General features: G+C 39.8%; 2 protein-coding genes across 3 annotated transcripts in view; both read left to right on the plus strand.

The window, feature by feature from the left end:
- Nucleotides 1–1,371: 1,371 nt before the first annotated feature.
- LOC134660479 (odorant receptor 85c-like) lies at nucleotides 1,372–9,894 on the plus strand. 2 transcript variants are annotated; one of them, XM_063516243.1, is made up of 10 exons: nucleotides 1,372–1,431; nucleotides 2,202–2,327; nucleotides 3,483–3,619; nucleotides 4,956–5,095; nucleotides 5,465–5,848; nucleotides 6,477–6,576; nucleotides 7,113–7,208; nucleotides 8,412–8,510; nucleotides 9,219–9,278; nucleotides 9,840–9,894. In XM_063516243.1, the coding sequence occupies exons 1-10, from the start codon at nucleotides 1,383–1,385 to the stop codon at nucleotides 9,882–9,884; spliced, it is 1,236 nt and encodes a 411-aa protein (XP_063372313.1). In that variant the 5' UTR covers nucleotides 1,372–1,382; the 3' UTR covers nucleotides 9,885–9,894. The 2 variants fall into 2 exon arrangements, with proteins under 2 accessions (XP_063372313.1, XP_063372314.1); XM_063516244.1 differs by lacking the exon at nucleotides 7,113–7,208.
- Nucleotides 9,895–10,496: 602 nt separating this feature from the next.
- The window catches only part of LOC134660484 (MAP kinase-activated protein kinase 2), a 37,354-nt gene continuing 24,174 nt past the window's right edge, over nucleotides 10,497–23,676 (plus strand). The window contains exon 1 of the mRNA XM_063516251.1: nucleotides 10,497–10,586. Coding sequence (XP_063372321.1) covers nucleotides 10,497–10,586 — 90 coding nt within the window. The remainder of the gene's footprint in view (nucleotides 10,587–23,676) is intronic.

The raw sequence follows: 23,676 nt of genomic DNA on the forward strand, positions 1-23,676 counted from the left end.
CAGTCGTTAATTATATAATAAACGTTTTGTTTTAAACATTTGTTCTTATTAATATCCTTATACCACAGAATAAGTAATGGCATAGAGAAATATAAGTAAAGGAAGAGTGGTAACTCCATACATCCTTATTTCTCTATGCTTGAACTGACTAGTAATTTTCAACATGTGTTATTTCACGCATTCATGTTATGTAAGATTGACATGTCCCTCATTAACCCTCTTTAATCTTACAAGTCTTTTCAACGCCATGTCAAATGCAGTTGGCAACGCCCCATAACTCCATATCAGGGATGTTGCGAACATCCGCAACCGCGGAACTTCCGCATTATTTTCAACATCCGCATCCGCATAAAATCGATGCGGAGCTTATGCGGATGTCGAACAAGTCGGTACAGGAACGTCTTAGCGGCAGCGTAAGTGCTAGGTAATTTCGTCATTACCTATAACGAAATCGTGAGATCCAGAAAAGTCGGCCAAGTTACTGTTTATTAAATATAACGCACCTATAATTCTTGCTCAAATACTAAACGTTTCGTTTTTTTTTATAAAAAAAATACTAAAAATGTAATATTTGACGTTTTCTAAGTACCTAATCTTGACATCCGCATCCGCGGATGTGAGCCTTAAATATCCGCATCCGCGGATGTCAAAAAATCTGCATCCGCAACATCCCTGCCCCATATCATCGTGAAAGGCATGTTTGTCTGCATGTCTTTAGGTAACTCTTTCATATTTGAAACTAGATATTCTTTACCACCGCACGTCGCTGATAAACAACCCTGTAGGGTCTGCCTGATGCTATGTGTTCACCGTAGCCTATGGAGGCCTGCAACTCCATGGGTGTTATATACGCGTGCCTCTTGCGCATTGGCTTTCCCTCTTGGTCAGACCATGTAAGTAAGTATAATAGTGATAACACACTATCGCACCGCACCGCGACCTTGGTGCGTCGCACCCAAAGAGTAGTATAATATTGGTCGCACCCATAAGTGTGAGCGAGAAAGAGATATCTGTTTCTCGCTCTCACTTATGGGTGCGACGCACCAAGGTCGCGGTGCGGTGCGATAGTGTGTTACGGCTTTAAGAGAAAACGTACATACGCAGTAACGACATCTGTTGTGAAGTGGCTGAACATAAAACGTTTTGTCGGTAACCGTAGTTCTGCCACTCGACGCTAGATGACAATACTTAGCAAGTTTGTATTTCAGAAACCTTATTGTTATTTCTGAAAAAGTCGTGTAGATGTAAAATGAAAAGGAGGATGGAAGCGCACAAAGTCGCGGGGAAAACTAGTAAACTAAATTGCCTTAGGCGGAACACTATTGCGAAAGATATTGTGGTAAGTATGTATATTGTATGATGGCACTCAATCGAAAATAAAAATGGATGGAATGAAGGCCTTTTGGACTAGTGATAGTACAACCGTATTTGGTAAGTAGTAATAGTAATATTTTATTTTATTAAACTGGTTTTTTCATTGGCCTTTGGTTGGCAACTTCAACCCCCATACTTTAGACACCCTTTACTTTACCCCCATACTTTAGAGGCCCTTTTCATGAGACATGTCTTGCTCCTATCATTCAGAGAAACCAGCGAGAAGATTTTGTATACCTAATCATGTCCATGCATGCAAGTAACACCTGACTGGGAACATTTTTTTAGGATCGTAGTTAGGATGCCAATTAGGACGACTGAATTAGGTTTAGGTTAGGTGTGCCTGTGTGAAGCGTTTAAGCTCATCTATAATCTCGAAAATACAGATATAAGTACAGGTACTAGCATAGTCCCTAAGTCCCTTCGGTCGATTCTCCGCATATTCTGGCCGAAGACCATAAGAAATGAGGATTTGTGGAGTATGTGCCGACAACCTCCGGTCGCCCAAGAAGTAGCGCTGCGGAAGTGGAGATGGATCGGTCATACCCTGCGAAGAGGAGATACAAACATCGCCAGTATCGCGTTCGAGTGGCGGCCTCAGGGCGGGAAGCGAGCCCGCAAACGCCCTGTGCACACCTGGAGGCGCAGCATAGAGAACGAGCTGACAGCCGTAGGACTGAACTGGAACGAGGCCAAGACGGTTGCTCAAGACAGGAAGGCGTGGAAGGATCTTGTGGAGGCCCTATGCACCTCCGGGGTGCCCTAGGACAAACAACAACTAGCATAGTATTCGTAACTCAGGTAAATGTGCCAATAACGGTCTACAGTTCCAGTGTCCGACGGTGTGGAATTCAAGCCGTTTCGCGAAACGTACAAGATTATAACGTTCAACATGGTAGTGGGTATGCTGTATCCCACCCCGGAGACCGCCGTGTGCAGGCTTGTTGGAATTGGTGAAGTTTTTTAATAGTTATTAGACAGTTCCCACACTAGCGTCTTTTGAGCGTCGGCGTCTAGTCAGCACAATCATAGAGAAATATAAGTAAAGAAAGAGTAGTAACTCCATACATCACAGTTTTCTTAACAAAACGCGAGTTATTTCGTAGTCGACATTTAACGTCAAGTACCTAGTGGAACCATCAGTACCGCTACGCTACTTGATACCAGATGTCACCAGTTTCACTACTGACGAAAAATGTACTACTAAAACAATTTACAACTTTATGAGCAGAAGGAGTTGAAAAAAGAGTTCCGGTTATAATATTAGGTAAAAATTGTCGAGCATTACAGTTTTTGTTTGCCGCGACATCTATTGTCAACTAGCAGTACTGATAACGTCCGCTACTTGACGCTAGATGTCGACTACGAAATATCTCGCGCTTTAGTAAGAAAACGGATGTATGGTGTTACCACTCTTTCTCAGTACGTAGTAGGGTTGCCAACAATTTTAGTGTTTACATACATACATTTTTTGGTTTTACATACATACATATTGTATTTTCCAGAATAAGGCATCAAAAATATAGTAATTTCAAAAAAATATAGTACTTTTAGATAAAATATTAAACATAAGTGTAAAATACGTTTAATCGGAAATATAGTATTTTAGCGTAAGTACTATATATTTTTCCAAAATTATATACTATAGAGAGCCAAAATATAGTACAATACTATATAATATAGTACGGTTGGCAACTAGGGTTGCCAGATGGTCGGGATTCGGCGGGATTCTCCCGATTTTTAGCATGTGTTCCCGATTCCCGACAAAGTGAAAATTGTCCCGAAAAACAGCATCACGTTATAAAACAATAATTTCAAGTTCTGAACTGTCGTCGAGCGAACCAGCGACCCGCGTCGAGCCCGTCAGCGAGCGCGCGGGGCGCGCGTTGCGAGATTGGGCAGAGCAGCTGACGTAGTGCCAATACTGCCAATAATGTAAAATATCGTTGTTTTTAATACAATTAATTTAATTTGAATGGTTCATTTTCCCGGCTTAAGACCCAAAATCCCGAAAAATTTATATTTTTTCCCGATAATAGCGCCTTTCGATCTGGCAACCCTATTGGCAACCCTAGACGTAATAGCTTTAATTTAGCATTTTCCCGCAGTTCTGGTACTGATATCAATTGCACCAGCCGCTCTCATCGCTCTTCTAGACGTGTGGCACAGCTGGCAGAGAGGGGACATCATCAACATCGTCAGACATATCACCGTGCTGGGGCCGTTTCTTGCAGTTGTTTTTAAGGTATACTCTGGCAGAGTGACCTTGTCAGTAGTGTCCACAGACATAGAATCCGCGCTCGCATAGTGTCAATAGGGAATAAAGTCTGCATAGGGGGCGCCACTCCAATAATAAGTGACAATCTAAGGGTCTACCGCAAACGACAGTCGAAATTTTGTTATCTAACCTCTCCGTCACTCTTGCATATTCGAGCGATAAAGAGACAGATAGCTGAGTATCGATTTCGCGTTTCCCGGTAGGCCCTTTGTAAACAAACCGCCTTGATGTGTATCAATGTCATATTTGATTGTCTGTGAAAATTTGTCAAAAAACAGTTTAAGGTACAGTATGTATAAGTTACTCTATGGTATACTTGCTGCACTCTGGCGGAAAAACATTGCAGTAATACATTAAAAAATTTAGGCGAGTTAGGTTGACTTCCCATAGAGAATTTGAATGTCGCGCCTTTTTTGACTGATTGGGCTACGAAGTGCGAAAAATGAATGTGCGACAAAATTTTATCGCAACAAATGTTAGTTCGAAATCACGAAACTGCGACAAATTATTAGTCGACGCACAGAAGTGCGACGAAATTGGGCGTGTTTCACCGACGAACACCGATAGTATCGCTCGCTAAGAGAGCCTATTAGTTCCGCTTGATAACTTAAGGCCATGCAAGAATGTCTCGGAAAGCCCCATAGATCTTACAACTCTACAAAAATGCCTTGTGTCTAGCAGTACCTATTTTAGTTTAGTCTGCTAATAATATGCCGATGTACCTACTCACAGTAGGTACCTACTCAGTACCTACTTACTCACAGTTCTCCCAATTTGAACGACAACACTAAGGGTCAACCCACACTAGCGTCTCCCGAGCGTAGGCGTCTGCGCAGCAACGCTCTATTTCCATACCGCTGACTAGACGCCGCCGACGCTCAAAAGACACTAGTGTGGGTTGGCTCTAAAAATTCAAGCCCCTGAAAACTATTTTTCACGGATCTATATCTGAATCCCTAAAGTCTTTTCTCCTAGCTTTGCATTCCCTAATATTGTTTGTCATAATGATCAGTTGTCCTAACACTAAAAGCCCTAATTTTGGTTTCCCTAATTCTTGATTACTTATCCTAATGTTATTAAGCATATTTTCATTTTTGCGAGGGTCGCAGTTCTAACCCTAACCTAACCCACTTGTGTGGCAGCAAGTTCTAAAACTTAACCATTTTTAGAACCTTACATTATGGAAAATAATCGTTATGACAATTGATCGTTAGGGCATGTGCCCATTAGGACAAATCAGTTAGGGCAAGTGACTTTAGGGCAAAAGTTGTTAGGGATTCAGAATGACACCCATTTTTCACAGATGATGCTATTCTATTACACACGGAACGAGGCGTGGCGTGTCATCAAAAAGATTGATTCAGATCACGCAAAATACAACATGCTTCCAGAATCGCATAAAGAAATCGCCCGTCGTCACATACAAAATACACAATACTACAGGTAAATAATAGTTATTATTAGGGTCAAAAGCCTTATTAACTCTAATATGCTATAATCATAATGAGTTTCAAAAATTATAGCAATTAATATAGGAAGCGAAAATTTTCTGACTACGACACGGCCAACCTGCAAGACACACGCCCCAGTATGTCCAAACATTGAAATTTAAAACTTAACATATATAGATCGTTTTATATGTGCACATGTTTGTCAAAGTTTAACTTTCGGCACCTCCGTCTATCTTGCTCTTACCATTTCGTGGAAATAGACGAAATTCGAAGTTCAAATTACCTCCTCTCTACAGAATTTCCTTTTTATTCGATATAATATTATCAGTGTCTCTAAATCTATATATATTTTTTATTACAGCGAAAAATGCTGGGCCATAACCGTCGTCGTTACTGTCCTCACGTTTCCATTCACCGCCGTCGTTCTCAACTTCTACAATTTCGCATTCAAAGAGGAACCTGTCAAATACATGATACATGACCTTGAAAAACCATTTTCACCCCCCGAAGACAGATTTACGTCCCCTTATTTTGAAATAATGTTTGGCTATATGGCGTACTGTTCGCTGTGGTATATTATTAGTTTTACAGGATTTGACGCGTTTTTCGGTATAACTATTAACCATGCTTGTATGAAGTTGGAGTTGGCTTGTAAAATAATGGAGGATGCTATGTTAGAGAAGGATAGAGATAGTAGACAGAGGAGGATGAAGGAAGTGATATTGGAGCAGAATGACTTTTTCAGGTACTTATTTAAAACCATTAAAATATTCTTTAGTTCGTTTTTTTAGCATTAGCAAAAAGGTAAACAATCTTGACGTGTCTTTTTATTGAAAAACACTTTTGAAAAATAAGTCACGGCAAATATGTAACAATTATGAATCATGATTATATACATTATTTTGCTTTCATAAGTAATAGTTACTGATTTTTAAAAACGCGTTTTTCAGTTAAAAGACACGTGTCAAGACCGCTTATAAGTTATAACACTTGCTTTTGGGCTATAACCGCAAACACCTAATTTCGCAAATTGTGGGCATCTTTCTCTGTCACTCTAATTACGCCTTAATTGGAGTAAAAGAGAAAGATGCCCGCAACTTGCGAACTTCGGTGTTCGTTTTAGGCCCTCTGCTATTACATTATTTTTTTATGTATGTACCTACATATGTATAAACTCTTTATTGTACAAAACACATTACACAAATTTATGGGACAGGATAGGCAGTACAAAGGCGAACTTATCCCTTTAAGTGATTTCTTATTTCTTCCAGCGTTATAGTATCTAAATTAATACCCGCCTTGGCCCATCTTTTGTTTGAGAATATTGCCTCTCATCTTAAGTTATCAGAATATATTATTTTGTTTGTCCACAGCATGGTGGAACTAATACAAGAAACTTTCAACTTTTGGCTTGGTTTAATTGTCATAGCAACAATGTGTCAGATATGTAACTGTATGTACCAGATTATTGAGGTAAGAACGATGCTTTAAAGAGAATTGATTAAAGCATCAACATAAATAATTATTACAGGGTGAAATTCACTAGCCATACTCTGCGTAGTAACTTTATATAAAAATTGGCTATTTCAATTGTTTTCGTAGTACATTTTTCGTCAATAGCAACACTTGTGCATCTGGTGTCAAGTAGCGGTACTGATAGTTCTACTACTTGACGTTAGATGTCGACTACGAAATAACTCGCGTTTTGATAAGAAAAGGCCCCAGTACCATAGAGAAAAAAAAACTATATTTCTCTATTGGGTCCTCTACACAATAGGCCAGCGCCGGCCACACCAAGGGAAGCATTTATGCGTTAGAGGGAGCAAGTGATATTGCTATCTCATTCTACCGCATGGCTGCGTCCCTTGGAGTGGCCGGCGATGGCCCATTGTGTACTGGGGCCTTTAGGCTTAGATTTCTCTATGGTATGACCTATATAAAGTCACTATGCAGGGTATGGCTATGTCATCCTCTATGTTAGTACATAATTAAATGAATTGAATGTGCAGGGCTACGGAATTGATCCCAAATACATAATTTTTATTTTGGGCACCATCGCGCACATCTATCTGCCGTGCCGGTATGCAGCCAAGTTACAAGTCAGCGTAAGTATAGTCTGTCAAGCTGGATATATCAGTAGCAATGTAAAGCAAACTAAAGTATAGTATCCCTAGGAAACGAACCAAAAGAACAACGATGAAATATAAACAAAACAATTCCATAGATACCTAAGATATAAATGACACGCGATTTTCGAACAATTCAAACGTAGTGATGCAAACCCGCGATTTTTCAAATTCGCCGCCTTTTTCTACTGACAATATTTGCTTGACCAAGTATAGGATAAAAATTACATTATAAGGGCCTGTTTTACAATGTCCAAGTGAAGTCCCGAACTCCTGGTTCGGCAGTTGACAGTGTGGATTACTCGTTTCTTTATTTGCGGCATTTGAGTTTTGAGTGTCGGCGAGCACCTAGCGCCTCGCGCGATCTAGGGAATCTCTTGCGATTTGTTAGGAGTGTATGAGTATTGAGGGTCGCGAGACTCGCGAGTGAATTTGAACGGATAAGAGTTTTTTGAAATTTGAAGTGTGTGAATGATTTGTGTGGCAAGAGGTGTTTGTGATGCGCGCGAGTAAATGAGTAAAATGAATAGAGGAGTGAAGTAAGACATTTTTGCGGTACGAAGTACTGCGACAAATTAACAAAATGAGTGGTATAAATGAGGTGTCTCACGAGTGAGCGACTCAACACTACTCCCGAATAAGCTACTTGCCACTTCATCTTCCTCGCGTTGTCCCGGCATTTTTTTGCCACGGCTCATGGGAGCCTGGGGTCCGCTTGGCAGCTAATCCCAGGAATTGGCGTGGGCACTAGTTTTTACGAAAGCGACTGCCATCTGACCTTCTAACCCAGATGGGAAACGAGGCCTTATTGGGATTAGTCCGGTTTCCTCACGGTGTTTTCCTTCACTTCACCGAAAAGCGACTGGTAAATATCAAATGATATTTCGTACATAAGTTTCGAAAAACTCATTGGTATGTGCCGGGGTTTGAACCCGCGACCTCTGCATTGCAAGTCGCATGCTCTTACCGCTAGCCCACCAGCGCTTCAAGCTACTTGCCACTTGTATGACGAATAAAGCCATCGTTGGCTTTTCACAATCTTCAAATAAGCTTAACTGGTAGATAAATACCTTTACAATTTAAGGTAGTTTTATCTAGCTTTAGTTCGTTGTATGCTACGCAATAAATGTAGAGCAACCTTATGAATTTTAATTCTAATGTATAAATAATGTCTCCATTCAGGCACTAGATGTCGCCACACGTCTATACTGCTGCGGTTGGGAGAACGTGAACGACGAGCGAGCGCGCAAAATGATCGCCTTCATGATTGCACGAGCACAAGTAAGTAATATTATACCATACAGAAATATAAGTAAAGAAAGAGTGGTAACACCGACTGTACATCAGTTTTCTTACCAAAACGCGAGTTATTTCGTAGTCGACATCTAACGTCAAATAGTGGAACTATCAGTACCGCTACTTGACACCAGATGTCACAAGTGTCGCTAGTGACGAAAAAACTCACTACTTAAACAATTTACAACATGATTATACCAAAGAGAATAGATAGTATAGAGGGTTACTGTCATGTAAAATTTTGTAGTCACAGTAATTTACTGCCATATTTCGACACACGATTAAAACTACATATAAATAAAAATGTATTAAAACTATTTTCAAAATGTTTATTTATTATTTTTATATGATTTTGACCCATATTCTTTCACTGATATGTGTTAAATATCAAACGGTGTCATCAACGCCATCTAGCCGAACATAGGCCAAAGGTGTGACGCCATCTATCCGAGAATTACTTTTTCTTGATTTCCGAGCCACGTTTTTTCCTTAGACTTTATTCATCACGGTGTTATATGTCTTTGATCATACGTAAACGTCAACGTCATTTGACATTTATATGATAGACATCCCACACTTTTTATTGCAAAATAGAGTTACTTTGGTCCGAGTCTAGCTCTGTTCTTTTCCAGTTTTTAAAATATTTTTTGATTTTCCTACAGCTCTTTTTAAGTAAACATTGCCCTTTTTCAGGTTCCATTAAAGATCACAGCCTTCAACATGTTTTATTTCGATATGGAGCTCTTTGTTTCGGTGAGTATACTTGAGTAGGTACACAAATTGCCACCTCGGCCACCAGAGGGCTCGGCCACCTGCTAGTAACTGGCCACCCTAAACTAAAAATGATTCTATTCATCTATAAACAGAATTTATTTCAGTATAAGGTGGTTAGTTATTGAAGGCTGCTTATGCTAAAATGAATTCTGTTTATAGGTGAGTAGAATAAATTTTAGTTTAGGGTGGCCAGTTACTGCCGAATTACTCTATATGACATCATATGTGACGTTATCTATGAAAAGGGACCTTATTGTCGATGGCGCTTACGCCATTGTTAACGATGCTCCGATAGAAATACAATGCCGCGTGACGCTGTGCGGCGTAAGCGCCATCGACAGTAAGGTCCCTTTTCATAGATAATGGCCCATATGACATCTAATTCAGTTTAAAAGTAAGCACCATAACACACCATACCTAGGTAGAATTAATTTAATACTTAGTCGGCAATGTCTCGAAAATCTGTGGAACGCTTTTTAAACAATAGTAAATTGTGTCATTTCTAATTTATGTAATAATCAAATATTTATTTTGTTCCAGATATTACAAACATCATATTCACTGTTCACATTACTAAGATCTTAATTAATAATTAAGTTCCTTATAAGGTTTGTTTAGAAGAATTGTTAAGGTAGAAAACTCATTAATGGACAATAAAGTTTAAATCAATCACAGACCATGTGTTTTGTTTTTGAGCGTTGAATTTCGGATCGGCTAATGTGAAAAACCAAGTAAAAACGCTCTTCCTGAAATTAAAGACATCTAGCAGTGTACAACGGAACTATTTCGTTTAGGTCATGAATGCCATTCATGACACGCCAAACCAGTTCTGCTACGCGCCACTAGATGTCTATGGCGTCGAATAATGTTGTCTATGCCATTCATAATATTTATGCGTCGCAGTTGGTAGCATTGTATGAATTACTCATAGAATTTCACGCTGACGCTGTAGTATTTCTAATTAGTCTGTGGTAGGGTAGCGTAGTATAGTGACGACAGCGATTGCTCAACGAGTGTTTGTCATCCGTACGAATTTAGATAAAAATTTACAACCGAATAATTGTTCATTGAACACACGCGAGTGTAGTGAGTAAGTGCAGGATCAAATACAGTGTCAGTGACGAATCTTGTGTTATAAGTTAACAAGTATATGTGTGTAGAAGGAATAGTTGTTTAGAAACAATTGTAACTTTGAACATGAACAGTACGAGGCAGCCGAAAACTACGCCTATTACAGACGATTACGATATATCGAATACCGTACTCGGTCTAGGCATCAATGGAAAGGTGAGTTTTTCATTAATTACGGTAGAAATCTTGAAAACGCCGTTTCGAAGAACGATATTTTTTGATTGTTTACCCGTATGACGTAAATGTGTAATTTTAGACGGGTTTTTTTTTATCTCGTTTCCGCAGACGCCTGGTTTGAGTAGACGGTAAATCAAACATTTTTGAGGAAGATTTCACATGTTTAGTTTGCATCTATGGTTTGCATTGAGGATGTTTACATGTGCTATTTACTCATTTTATAGTGTCTTGTGTAATTGTTACTATGTGTATAAAACAAATTTCAAAGTTAACCAACATGGATATAGACTTGTGTATTGTTGCTGAAATCATATGAGAACATTATGTACTAGCATAGCATCATACTAGCATTATTATTTACATCTATTAATAAGAAACGTAAACAAATTCATAAAATTGCATTGCATGCGCGCTGTGCAGTTGTGGAACAAGTTGCCGTTATCCCTTAGACAGTCCCAGTCGGTAGCATCACTCAAGACTAAATTGCATAAACTATGGCTATCCAATGACTCGTGTTCTGGTTGAGTACTAAGTATTTTTATTTCATCATCATCATCATCATTTTAGCCTTCGGTCGCCCACTGCTGAGCATAGGCCTCTCTTATTGTACGCCACTTGTCCCGGTCCTGTGCTAGTTTAATATTTAATTATGTTTATGTATATATTTATTTATATGTATGTATTCATATTAATATGTATTATATATGTGTATTTATATTAGAATGTAGGCTAAAGGTTTTAATTATTTACTTGGGTAATAATTGACCCATAATTTGCTTTTCAGTACATGTGTTCATTTGTCTGTCATTTTCATTTGTCTACTCTCAATTGCTCAAAGGTTGACTGGAAGAGATCTCTTATATCGATAAGTTCGCCTTTGTACATTGTATACTTTCTTTTAATTGTATCTTAACCTGTCTTATGTACAATAAAGTGTTTACATACATACATACATTGCCGGTTGGAATTATCATGTGCTACCACGTCTACCACTGTACAATAGCACACGCAAAGCGCATAAAGTATGGTTGTTACACGGTTCGCCTTCTTCGGGTCCTACCTACAATATATCAACATCCAATAAACTATAGTTATTTGTTTTACAAGGGGTCAAAGTTGTTGTTTAACCTCTTGTGCTAATATTAATAACCGAGCAAGCAAAAAATGGAATCTTGAGCACTGCGAGGGTTAAAATTTTTTGCCCCCAAGTGAAATAATTTTTCACCACACCAACCCAAAGAAAATATTAACTGTAAGATATCAAACAAAATCAAATCCAAATGAATGTTATTAAATATTTATCATTCAAAATCATCATTTAAAAGTGAATTCTACCAGCAAACATAAGAAAACAGCTCAAAATTTGCATTTGATTACTTTGCCTCACATGTGAATAAAATGCAACATTGCTATCAGTTTTTGAACAATCAAGAGAGCCTTTACCAGTTGGTGTGGTGAAAAAAAATATTTAAAAATAAATTAAGTTGGTACAAAAGGAACCAAGAAATTATTAAAATGAACATTAATAGCATCCCATAGGTCTAGTAGTTTTTTTTCTCGAAATGATAATTATTGTGACATAGATAACAGTATGCGACATAGGTAATACCAAGGAAATACACAGATAAGTGAAGCGATCAATTTTGTTCCCACATACCAACAGCAAAACATAATTGATCATCAGTGAACCTTATTATCATTACCATAAGGTGCTAAAACTGTCAGTAAATATGTATGTTAGTTAGTACCATCGCCAACACTGTTAACTGATCATTGGTGGACCTTATTACAAAGGCATAAGGTCCATGGACAGTTAAGAGTGTTGCTGTTTGAACTATTTACATTAGATATCTTATCTTCACGTGATATCTGCAGAGCTTATGTCCATGGAATAAAGATCATAATTGTGTAAATATTGGTGTGATGGCGTTATGCAGTTACAACCTATATTATAATAACAGGTAGATATGTAGACATTTGAGAAATGGCTAACAATTGGGTAGATATGACTACTACTATAGTTCGTTTTTTTTTGCATTAGAAAGAAGGTAAGAGATCTTGACATGTATTTTAATTGAAAAACGCTTTTTGAAAATCAGTAACTATGTTTATGAAAGCTGAAGAATATAAATGATCGTATTATATTAATAATTGTTACATATTTGCCGTGACTTATTTTTAAAATGTGAGTTTCAATTAAAAGACACATCAAGATTGTTTACCTTTTTTCTAATGCTAAAAAAAAACAAACTACACATGAAGTGTAGTGCATAATTATTTTCCATCGTATTTTAACGGTAACGTACGAAGTTACGAACGTGTGAAACGTGTCTTTTAATTTCAATCAGTCTCGGGTCTCGGTACGAACAGCCCTAGTAGCACGGTCGCATTTTTATCGTTTATCACCATGTCTGTCACGTTCTAACAAGTATGTAAGTGCGAAAGTGACGGGCATAGTGATAGTCGATAAAAATGGAACCGTGCTGAGCCCGCTGTACTGAGTTTGACTGAAGTAGCATGCCAAATACCAACGTTTCCGAGAAAATACGATGGGAAACTATTATGCACTACATCTGTACTGTAGTCGCCATCAGATCGGAGCGGTCAAGGCACTCATAAATATCTGAACACGCCTCTATTCTCAAGGCGTTAGAGTGCGTGTTCAGATATTGTGAACACCTTGGCCGCTCCGATATATCTGATGGCGACTGTGCTTACAGGTCATAAGAGCATTTTTTTACTAGCTTATAAGATTTCATAGAGTCCACGAGGACAATGCCGTCCTCGAAACGTCGGAGGTAATTTTAAAGCGTAAGTATACGCGGAAAAGGGGAGAGGCCTTTGCCCAGCATTGTGGCACCATAATTTATTTATTTATATAATAGGCTAGTAAACAAGTATACGAGATTAGAACCCATTGAAGTAAGTATTAATATCACTGCGGTGGTAATGAGTGTCAAAATTAACAAAAAACCAGCCAAGTGCTAACGGACTCACGCACGAAGGGTTCCGTACCATTATCTATTGTTTTTAGTATTTGTTTTTATAGCGGCAACAGAAATACCTACATCATCTGTGAAAATTTCAACCGTTGCTATCACGGTTCATGAGATGCAGTGACAGACAGACGGACAGTTGAGTCTTAGTAATAGTGTCCAGTATTTACCCTTTGGGTACGGAACCTTAACAACTATGATCTAACTTAAGAAGATGTTTTTAGAACCGGTCGGTTTCAAAATGAGAGGTCTTCTATTTGACCCTTTGTAAATATAATATTAAGAATACAATTATGTATTCATTTTTAAGAAAAATCTTAGTATGTCTCAATATTGTTTTGTTACCTACCTACCCACGATCAAAATCTATGAGCTAACCACAAACCTATAACTATATTCTAAAATTAAAACAATGCTTTGCATGGCGCCAAGCCTTTTTTATCAGTTTATAGTATACTAGCGTCCCGCCCCGGCTTCGCACGGGTTAACAAATTATACATAAACCTTCCTCTTGAATCACTCTATCTATTAAAAAAAATCGCATTAAAATCCGTGGCGTAGTTTTAAAGATCTAAGCATACATAGAGACAGTCAGACAGCGGGAATCAACTTTGTTTTATACTATGTAGTGACTAGCTTCTGCCCGCGACTTCGTCTGCTAGGCATGATGATTGATAAAAACTACCCTATGTCCTTACTCGGGGTCCAAACTATCTCCATACCAAATTTTGTCCAAATTGGTTCAGCGGTTTAAGCGTGAAGAGGTAACAGACAGACAGACATTCGCATATATAATATTAGTATCATTAGTATGGATTACTATGGATCTGATAAAACAATGGACTATCAGGCGGACGAATGGATAGTAACAATTAGACTAATCATGATTATTAGTCATTATTATGTTTAATCGAAAATACTATAATGAATTACTAATAATCATGACTCAGTAGTATTTTGAGTTGTAAAATAAACCTACCTACTATTTGAAAAACGAAAGTTATGCAAATAAATATTCAATCAGAAAACTTACTAATTGGTACTTTCTGGTTCGGTTTTTATTTTGGTTGTTTTTTTCGTAAGATTACGATAAAATTTGGTGGATAGATCGAGTTCCCTATTCTGTACAATATAAACGCAATGTCAGCGTATGTCATCAAAATTAGGAAAACGTATAGTGTTTTCGTGACTCAACGGAATATTATATTACACACATCTTTTGAGACAATATTTGATTTCATATTTATTTAGTTCAGAGTTTTTCTAACCATCTAAATTGTATCCAAAGGTAAAATAATTCGCAAAATAATAAAAATCCCTTCTAATATGTCCTATTCTGTGTTTGAGCACTGAAATTACCTCCTGGACGCTTCAGGCCTTCGGCCCTACGCGGAGCTCGGCCTTCGGCCTTGCAATGTTGTACCTTGTACCACATAATAATACATTATGATACAAATGCAAAAAATAGGAAATTCGGAGGAATATAAACACGAAAATACGGCCGAAAGGAGTGTTTTAAATCGACAGTAGTTAAATTTTCGACATTATTATTATTCTCTTTATTTATTTTTCCTCTTAAGTTAGGTTATTTATAATATGAATATAAAAGTAAAATATAAAAACACTTACAAAACAATAAAAAATACATATAAACACATTATAAAAAACCCTAACCTAGAATGCCGCCGGCAGCGGGGCAGGGCCCAAGCCACCGGTGGTCAGGGCCGCAGAGAGAGGAACCGGCGGACTATCCGCGCCGTGTCCAAGATCACCGCCTTCTGCATCTGGCCCTTGATCCAACCACCTAGCGAGAGTCTCTCAAGATGTTGGTCGAGACTCTTCGCTATTAGACCGTTCGCTGAAACAACTATCGGGACAATGATCGTCGAATCAACATCCCACATGGCGGTTATCTCGTGAGCCAAGTCTAGGTACTTACTGGACTTGTCCTTCTCGGCTTTCACGAGATTCTCATCATGGGGGATGGTAATGTCAACGAGCACGGCCCGGCGTTGCGCTCGATCTATTATCACAATATCAGGCTTATTGGCTACAATAGTCCTGTCAGTGATAATAGATCGATCCCAATAGAGCGTGGCACGACCATTCTCAAGAACTGGCACAGGTGAATACTTGTAGTACGGTACTTCGCGGTCCACAAGACCGTATAGAAGAGCAAGCTGTTGGTGAATAATCCTGGCTACGAGATTATGTCTGTGCAAGTACTCGCCGTTAGCAAGATGAGAACAACCGGAAATGATATGCCTGAGTGACTCTCCGGGACGGCGGCATGCCCGACAAATGTCGACCGTACCGTCCTTCAGGATATATTTCCGATAGTTGTTCGTCATTATTACTTCGTCCGCAATTGCACAGGCAAAACCCTCGGTTTCTCCGAAGAGGTCCCCGAATCGTAGCCAGTTCACCGACGCGAGCAGGTCCACATCGGGTCCCGTGAGGGCCTTGTAGAACCGCCCGTGTAGCACCTTACTCTCCCATGCCGCCTTGCGATCCGCAGTACTTAGTACCACAGGTTTGCGCCAGTTCTCGTTTGCCAAGGAGAGCGGCGTGAGGTTTCTGTCTACTGCCACCACATCACGATGCATCCCACACTGGTTGTTAAGGAAATAATTCCTGAGATTGTACACCTCGCGGTTGTGGAGATCCTTGGCGTTTAGGAAGCCTCGGCCTCCACATTTCCGTGGGATGTACAATCTCATAACTGACGAGCGTGGGTGTAGCATCCGATGTGCGGTGAGCAGTGACCGGACCCTCCGATCCAGGGCATCCAGCTCGGTCTGAGTCCACCTTAGTATGCCAAAGGAGTATGTGAGTAGGGGCATTACCCAGGCGTTGAAGGCGCGCACTTTGTTGCCTCCTGACAAAAGACTGTTAAGAACTTTTGTGAGCCGACTGAAAAAGCGCTCCTTCACCGACCGTCTAATACCCTCGTCCTCAATACCCAACGACTGTGACATACCAAGGTATTTATAGGTTTCTGATTCAGAGATAGATCTGAAAGACATTGTCTCAGAAGGTTGTAAATTTGTTGAATTTACAACCCCCCCCCGCTGTACATGCATAACCGCACATTTATCGACACCAAACTCCATGTTGATGGCACTACTGAAGACTTCGGTGGTTTTCAGTAGCTCCTTCAAGTCTTGGTTATTTGGTGCAAATAATTTGAGGTCATCCATGTATAGAAGGTGAGAAATGACTTCACCCTCTCTCCGAAGCCGGCAACCTAGTCCCAAATCCTTCAGCAGGGTGCTGAGGGGATTCAGAGCTAGGCAGAACCATAGAGGACTCAGACTATCACCCTGAAATATTCCTCGCTCAATCCTTATGAAATCCTGCGGGCCAGGGCGGTCATCCCCGCCTCCTGGTTGACGAAGGACTGTGGTCCACTGCCTCATACACGCGCTTAGAAAGGCTCTCAAAGCTGCATCAACTTTATACAGCTCTAAGACCCTCCCCAGCCATGAATGAGGCACCGAATCATAGGCCTTCTTATAGTCAATCCAAGCGGCTGAGAGGGCCTCCCTGTTCCGCCGGGTTTGTTGGCAGATGGTCATGTCTATGAGGAGGAGCTCTTTAGTACCACGGGACCCAACCCTACATCCATTTTGAGCGGGGGCCAAAATATTGTTAGCGACAATGTGCGCGTTGATTTTTGTCCTTAAAATGGATGTAAGGAGCTTATAGAGTGTAGGTAAGCACGTGATGGGTCTGTAGTTCTTCGCTTCCGTGGTACTACCGGACTTATAGAGCAGGAAGGTGACACCAGTTGTTAAGGAAGGTGGGAGAGAACCAAGCTCAAGGGCTTGTTGAAATTGTGCTGCCAAGCACGAGTGCGAGCATCGGAACCATTTTAGCCAGAAGTTGTGCAATCCATCCGGCCCAGGACTTTTCCAGTTCTGGGTCGTGCGGATGGCACAACTTACGTCATCGGGGGTGATAGTGACTACCCCCATAGGTTCGATGGACTCGCATTCACGCTCGACAACATTCATCCAACTCCCCTCGGTGTGTCCGACAGGCACCGACCAGATGCTACGCCAAAAGTCAGTCATGGCAGTAGGATCCGGCGGCTGCGTGTCGGACTCACGAAGGTTAGTTTCCTCCCACTTTCGGTACACCTTCCTTTGGTCACTCTGGAAAAGACGATTCTGCTGGAATCGATCCACACGCTCTCTGTAGCGGCGAATACGGTTTGCCCATGCATAGACTTTCTGCTTAAGAAAGTCGATGCGCTCCGTGATATTGGCAATATAGTCGCGGGGCTCAATACCCGTCCCCACGAACGCCTGATTCACAAAGCGCATTACTCGGGGGCGGTTATTGCCCCCCTTATTATTATTATTATTATTTATTCAGGTAATTACAACACAATATCTAATCTTAATTACAAAAGTATCGGTAAACCAGTAAGGTTTGTCTCGATACTCCATCCGCGGTAGATTTTATACAACAATAGAATATCATATCTTTTAACTTAAGAAACTACTTACATTCATAACATGCTCAACTTAATCTATCATTTAAATTACAACAACCGACACCACTGCACTGAGCGCTAAATAAATAACATTTTTCCTTATCCTATTGTTCTGCCGACCGGCCGCTCTGGCCGGACCGGACTGCACTCGCCTGGGCACAGGATGCTCCAATTTTGTTTGAGTATTTAATTATTTTATTACGTACCTATAGTTAACTAATGACCCTACCAATGATTTCAAATTTTGTAGTTTAATATTTGAAATTAATTACTATTATTACTTATACAATAATATAAATACCTATAAGTGCGAAGTTGACTCTGCCTGTCGGTCTGTCTGTCAAGTCATCACGCTCTAACCACTGAACCGATTTTGATGAAATTTGATATGGAAGCTATAATTCTTAGGAAGCGAAGGGTGGGGGGGGGGGATGCAATACGAAAGTACTAATTCTAATTCTACAACTAATTTTCTTACAGCTGATTCAATAATGCTCTTTTAAGGTAGTTTGTAATATTGTTAGGTGAAATTTCTGCCTTCCATTCAGTTGGGAGTTTATTTATGAGATCTGGTAGTATAAATTGCGATGTACGTCGTCCATAGAAGTTTTTAAATTGAGGTTTCTTTAGCACGCTATTTGTAACCCGCCTGGTCGTTTTTGGATGATCAACTATATGCTGTATTTCGATCCTAAAATATTGTTCTTTCAGCATTTGGTATTCAAATTTCGTGTGTACTGGTAATACTTTGCACATTCTAAAGAGGTCTTTGTCAGATTCACGATTATTTTTAACATTGAGGGGTACAACAAGCTTAAGTAACCTAACCTGTAAATTGTATATTTTGTCAAGATAAGACTTAAAGGTGCGACCGTAGCTACTTAGACCGTAAGAAATAATGCTTTCAACAAGCGCGTTATAAATATCTAATCGTATTTTAAACGGGATTCTATTACGTAAGATATACATTTTTGCCATAACTGCCCTTAACTTACCACAAACGAGGTCAATATGAGCATCCCAATTAAACCGGTTGTCAATTATAAGGCCTAGATATTTTTGTTTTAGAACTTGTTCCAACTGTGGACATTTGCAGCTATTCGTTGAGTCTATTTTTCTTGAGTGCAGACAGTCGTGAACATGACCTACAATGTGAATTGCGCGCACCGTTCTCGATTGGCTAGAATGCACATGTAGAAGCTTCGTTTTTTCAGCATTTAAGACGAGACCTGCGTCATGAGACCACATACAAATCAGGTTAAAGTCGTTTTGCAGGTTCCTTTCAGCAAGCCCTATGTCTTTGTCTGCAGCTACAAGACACGTGTCATCAGCAAACTGATAGACACTACAGTTTTGGACACAGTTGTTCATGTTATTAACGTATGTCAAATAGTGGAGTGGGCCGAGCACAGACCCCTGTGCTGTGCCCTCTGTCACCAGAACTTTGTCACTGACAGTGTCTCCTATTTTTACATGGTAAGACCTATTACGTAAGTAACTCATGCACCACTCTAAGAGTTGACCTCGTACACCAGTGTCATCTAACCTTTGAATTAACGTATCATGCCGTAAAGTATCAAAAGCCTTACTGTAGTCAATAAATATAATAAGCACATGTTTTTTATCATTAAGGTGTTGGTTAATCTCGTCTGTGAACCTGGACAGCAGCATGGACGTGCTTTTGTTTGGCTGGAAACCATACTGATTTTTAGAGAGAACATCATGGGTTTGGTAAAATGTATGAATCTGACCACTAATATATTTCTCTACTATTTTGTCGATGGTAGGAAGCATTGTGATAGGCCTATAATTTGAACACTCCTTTATAGCACCGCCCTTATAAATTGGTCGAACTAGTCCTACCTTAAGCTCGTCAGGAAATAAGCCAGCGGCCAAGCTACTATTTATTAAGTGGGCTATCGCTGATGAGATTTTGTCAGCTATGAGCTTTAAGTCCACAGATCGAACACTATCTATACCCGGGGCTTTAGAGTTGTGAGTTTTCATAATTATATTAAATATATCTCTAGAAGTTGCCTTTTTATGTAACATAGACCTATCTATTGGTTTTCTATATCTACCCGAGTTAAGCAACGGAACACTGCAGTTGGGTATTATGTTTTGCACTGTTTGTTTGAAATTTCCCGCAAATAAGTCAGCAATCTGTTTATCCGAATGTAAAGATTGAAATGCACTACGTATGGTATCATTTATGGATGACGAAATTTTCCCCGACATTTCCTTTAAAACTTGCCAAAGTTTCCTAACATCTCCCTTTAGTGCTCCTATTTTATTCCTATAATACAAATTTCTCTGGGTTTCCACTAGCTTATTTGTTTTGTTTCTTTGCTTGTTATATTCAAGTCGGTTAATCATATTATTTGTGTCTTTAAGCCATTTTAAATACAACAAATCGCGCTTTTTACATTCCTTTTGAACCTTTCCGAAAACCCACGGTTGTTTATCTCGTCGGGAATCGTTAACTTTACAAGTATATCTTGAGTTTTTGTAGCAGTTTGACAGATTATCTTGGATGAATTTATAAATAGCTAATGGACAATTTAAATCTTCATGTGGAGTCCAATTGACCCCCGCTAGTTCAGTTTGCAATTTTTTATGACTAATTTTTGTAACATAATTAGGAGCAGCCTGTACGCAGGGCGTTCCCACGAGTGCCACCGCGGTCATTCTATGGTCGGCCAGTTTAGTGCAGAGCGCTACATCGTTAAATAATGTGATAATTATCGCACTAGATCGACATGATCTATCGAGCACACATTACAATGATTTCATTACGATTAACTGCTTTTACAATATCAACAAATGTACGTCGTACGTACGTACGTAACGTGAAACAGTAAAATTTAAGCTCGGGAGTCGGGACACACTTATCCCACGTATGCAACGTACCTATGCAATGCATTATGACATCTGCACCCTAAAATTTGTATGCTTAGAAACATACTTGTCATACGCAACGCAACGCATGACAAGTACCTATGTTTCTAAGCATACAACTTTAGGGGTTCAGATTGTCATAATGCATTGCATACGTTACGTACGTGGGATAAGTGTGATAAGTTGTAAAAACAACATGAAGATGCAATAAATATACTGAATACTGAATACTGAAGTGTGACCCTGCCTTTACTGCTTGGCTCGATAGGCTCATATGGAACTGTTTAAAGCATTAAACGTTAATGCAATTTCAATTGTTTAAACGATTTTTTTCTCAGTGTAGAAGATGGTATTTTTTAAACCTATGCATTGTTTAAACTACTTTCATTTTTTTTTTATACCACATAGGTGGCAAACAAGCATACGGGCCGCCTGATGGTAAGCAGTCACCGTAGCCTATTGACGCCTGCAACTCCAGAGGTGTTACATGCGCGTTGCCGACCTTTTTTTAAAAACCTGTACACTCCTTTTTTGAAGAACCCCATATCGTAGACCCTCGGGAAAACCTCGGAAGGGAGCTCATCCCACAGCCGGAGCGTCCGCGGGAGGAAATTCCTCTTAAACCGCACAGTACGCGACCATTTAGGTTCTAGGGTGTGTGGATCAGGGATGTTGCGGATGCCGATTTTTTGATATCCGCGGATGCGGATGCGGATGCGGATTTTTAAAGGCTCACATCCGCGGATGCGGATGCGGATGCGGATGTCAAGATTAGGTACTTAGAAAACGTCAAATATTACATTTTTAGTATTATTTTATTTAAAAAAAAACGAAACGTTTAGTATTTGAACAAGAATATAGGTGCGTTATATTTAATAAACAGTAACTTGGCTGACTTTTCTGGATCTAGACGATTTCGTTAAAGGTAATTATGAAATTACCTAGTACTTACGCCGCCGCTAAGACGTTCCTGTACCGACTTGTTCGACATCCGCATCCGCATAAGCTCCGCATCGATTTTATGCGGATGCGGAAGCGGATGCGGATGTCGAAAATAATGCGGAAGTTCCGCGGTTGCGGATGCGGATGCGGATGTTCGCAACATCCCTGGTGTGGATGAACACCCTGCCGATGGCGAGCGGTGCGGTGATAGAAAGCTGCCGTTGGCATCATGTCAAACAATTCTTCAGAGCACAGCCCGCTTTCATCCGCTTAGTTTAATTATGTCATAGTGTTAATACACAGTCATCAATTCATTATCATTTTGTAATGAATAATGATCTTCGAAGAACCGCGTCACGGTTAAACGATTTCCCAATCGATTTGTGACGAATCGATTGGGATTTTCGAGTGTTCAATCGAGTCGAGATCCTTTTGTTGATAAATCTATTGAGGAAAATACCTACTTTATGTCTTGCTGTCTGTCTGTCTGTTATCTCTTCACGCATCGCGGAACTGATTGGCCGTATTAGAAAATCGAGTCCCTTATCCTTATATTCTTGGATAAAAATTAGATAAAAATATAGTCGGACAGACAGACGCACGAGTGATCCTATAAGGTAAATCCTTTTGAGGTACGGAACCCTAAAAAATACCCTTGGTATTTTATTTTATTTTATAAACGCGTAGGTATATAAATTTAATTGAAAACGTCCACAAATATCAGTGATGTCTGCCATTGTTGGATGACTCATCGTGAAACCCAAGGGAGCTAATGCTGTAGAAATTCCCACTTTGCTCACTGGAAAAATGACTATCACAATACTGCATCGGTGTCTGGACATCGGATGATGGTAGCAAAACGTAGGAGGAAACGGGGTCATTTGAAGCATGATTTTTGGATGATTTTAGGGGCTGACAGTGTCAAAAAACTGACATATACGCTATCGTATACGTAATTTACTATCTATACATCTCGCTCGCACTGATGTGCGAGTACGAGCGAGACGCATAGAAAGTAAATAACGTTCTCGATGGCATTTATGTCAGTGCCAAACTGGTGGTAGCTACACAGTTCTCTTCTTTTGAACTTGGCTTGACACGCTGCCGCGTGTATAGATAAAATGGGGCATTATCTATGAAAAGGGTCCTTATTGTCGATGGCGCTTACGCCGCACAGCGTCGCGCGGCATTGTATTTATATCGGAGCATCGTTAATAGTAGCGTAAGCGCCATCGACAATAAGGTCCCTTTTCATAGATAATGCCCCAAATATCAATGGCGCTCTGTACTTCGTCACTGCGTTAGGTAATAGATGTTACTGTTGGAAGGGCGATGACTTTAAGATGAAATAGCAATAACCGGTTATTATTGTGTTTCACTCACTTACTTAAACGACGAGGAATTTCTTAGCACATTTGAACTCTACGAGTACTTCCCCAATGAGGCTGGCATTGTCATTAAAAAACCGTCCAAGTGCGAGTCGGGCTCGCGCACGGAGGGTTCCGCACCATCAACAAAAAAATAGAGCAAAACAAACAAAAAAACGGTCACCCATCCAAGTACTGACCCCGCCCGACGTTGCTTAACTTTGGTCAAAAATCACGTTTGTTGTATGGGAGCCCCACTTAAATCTTTATTTTATTCTGTTTTTAGTATTTGTTGTTATAGCGGCAACAGAAATACATCATCTGTGAAAATTTCAACTGTCTAGCTATCACGGTTCGTGAGATAC

Source organism: Cydia amplana, chromosome 27 (assembly GCF_948474715.1).
Source record: "Cydia amplana chromosome 27, ilCydAmpl1.1, whole genome shotgun sequence".
Lineage (NCBI taxonomy): Eukaryota > Metazoa > Arthropoda > Insecta > Lepidoptera > Tortricidae > Cydia > Cydia amplana.

Bases quoted from the DNA above. Each gene is read 5' to 3' on its own strand.
- LOC134660479 (XM_063516243.1), top strand. From the start codon at position 1,383: ATGGATGGAATGAAGGCCTTTTGGACTAGTGATAGTACAACCGTATTT. The intron at 1,432-2,201 runs GTAAGTAGTAAT...AACGGTCTACAG, and splicing joins TGATAGTACAACCGTATTTG to TTCCAGTGTCCGACGGTGTG. The intron at 6,577-7,112 runs GTAAGAACGATG...TTGAATGTGCAG, and splicing joins GTATGTACCAGATTATTGAG to GGCTACGGAATTGATCCCAA.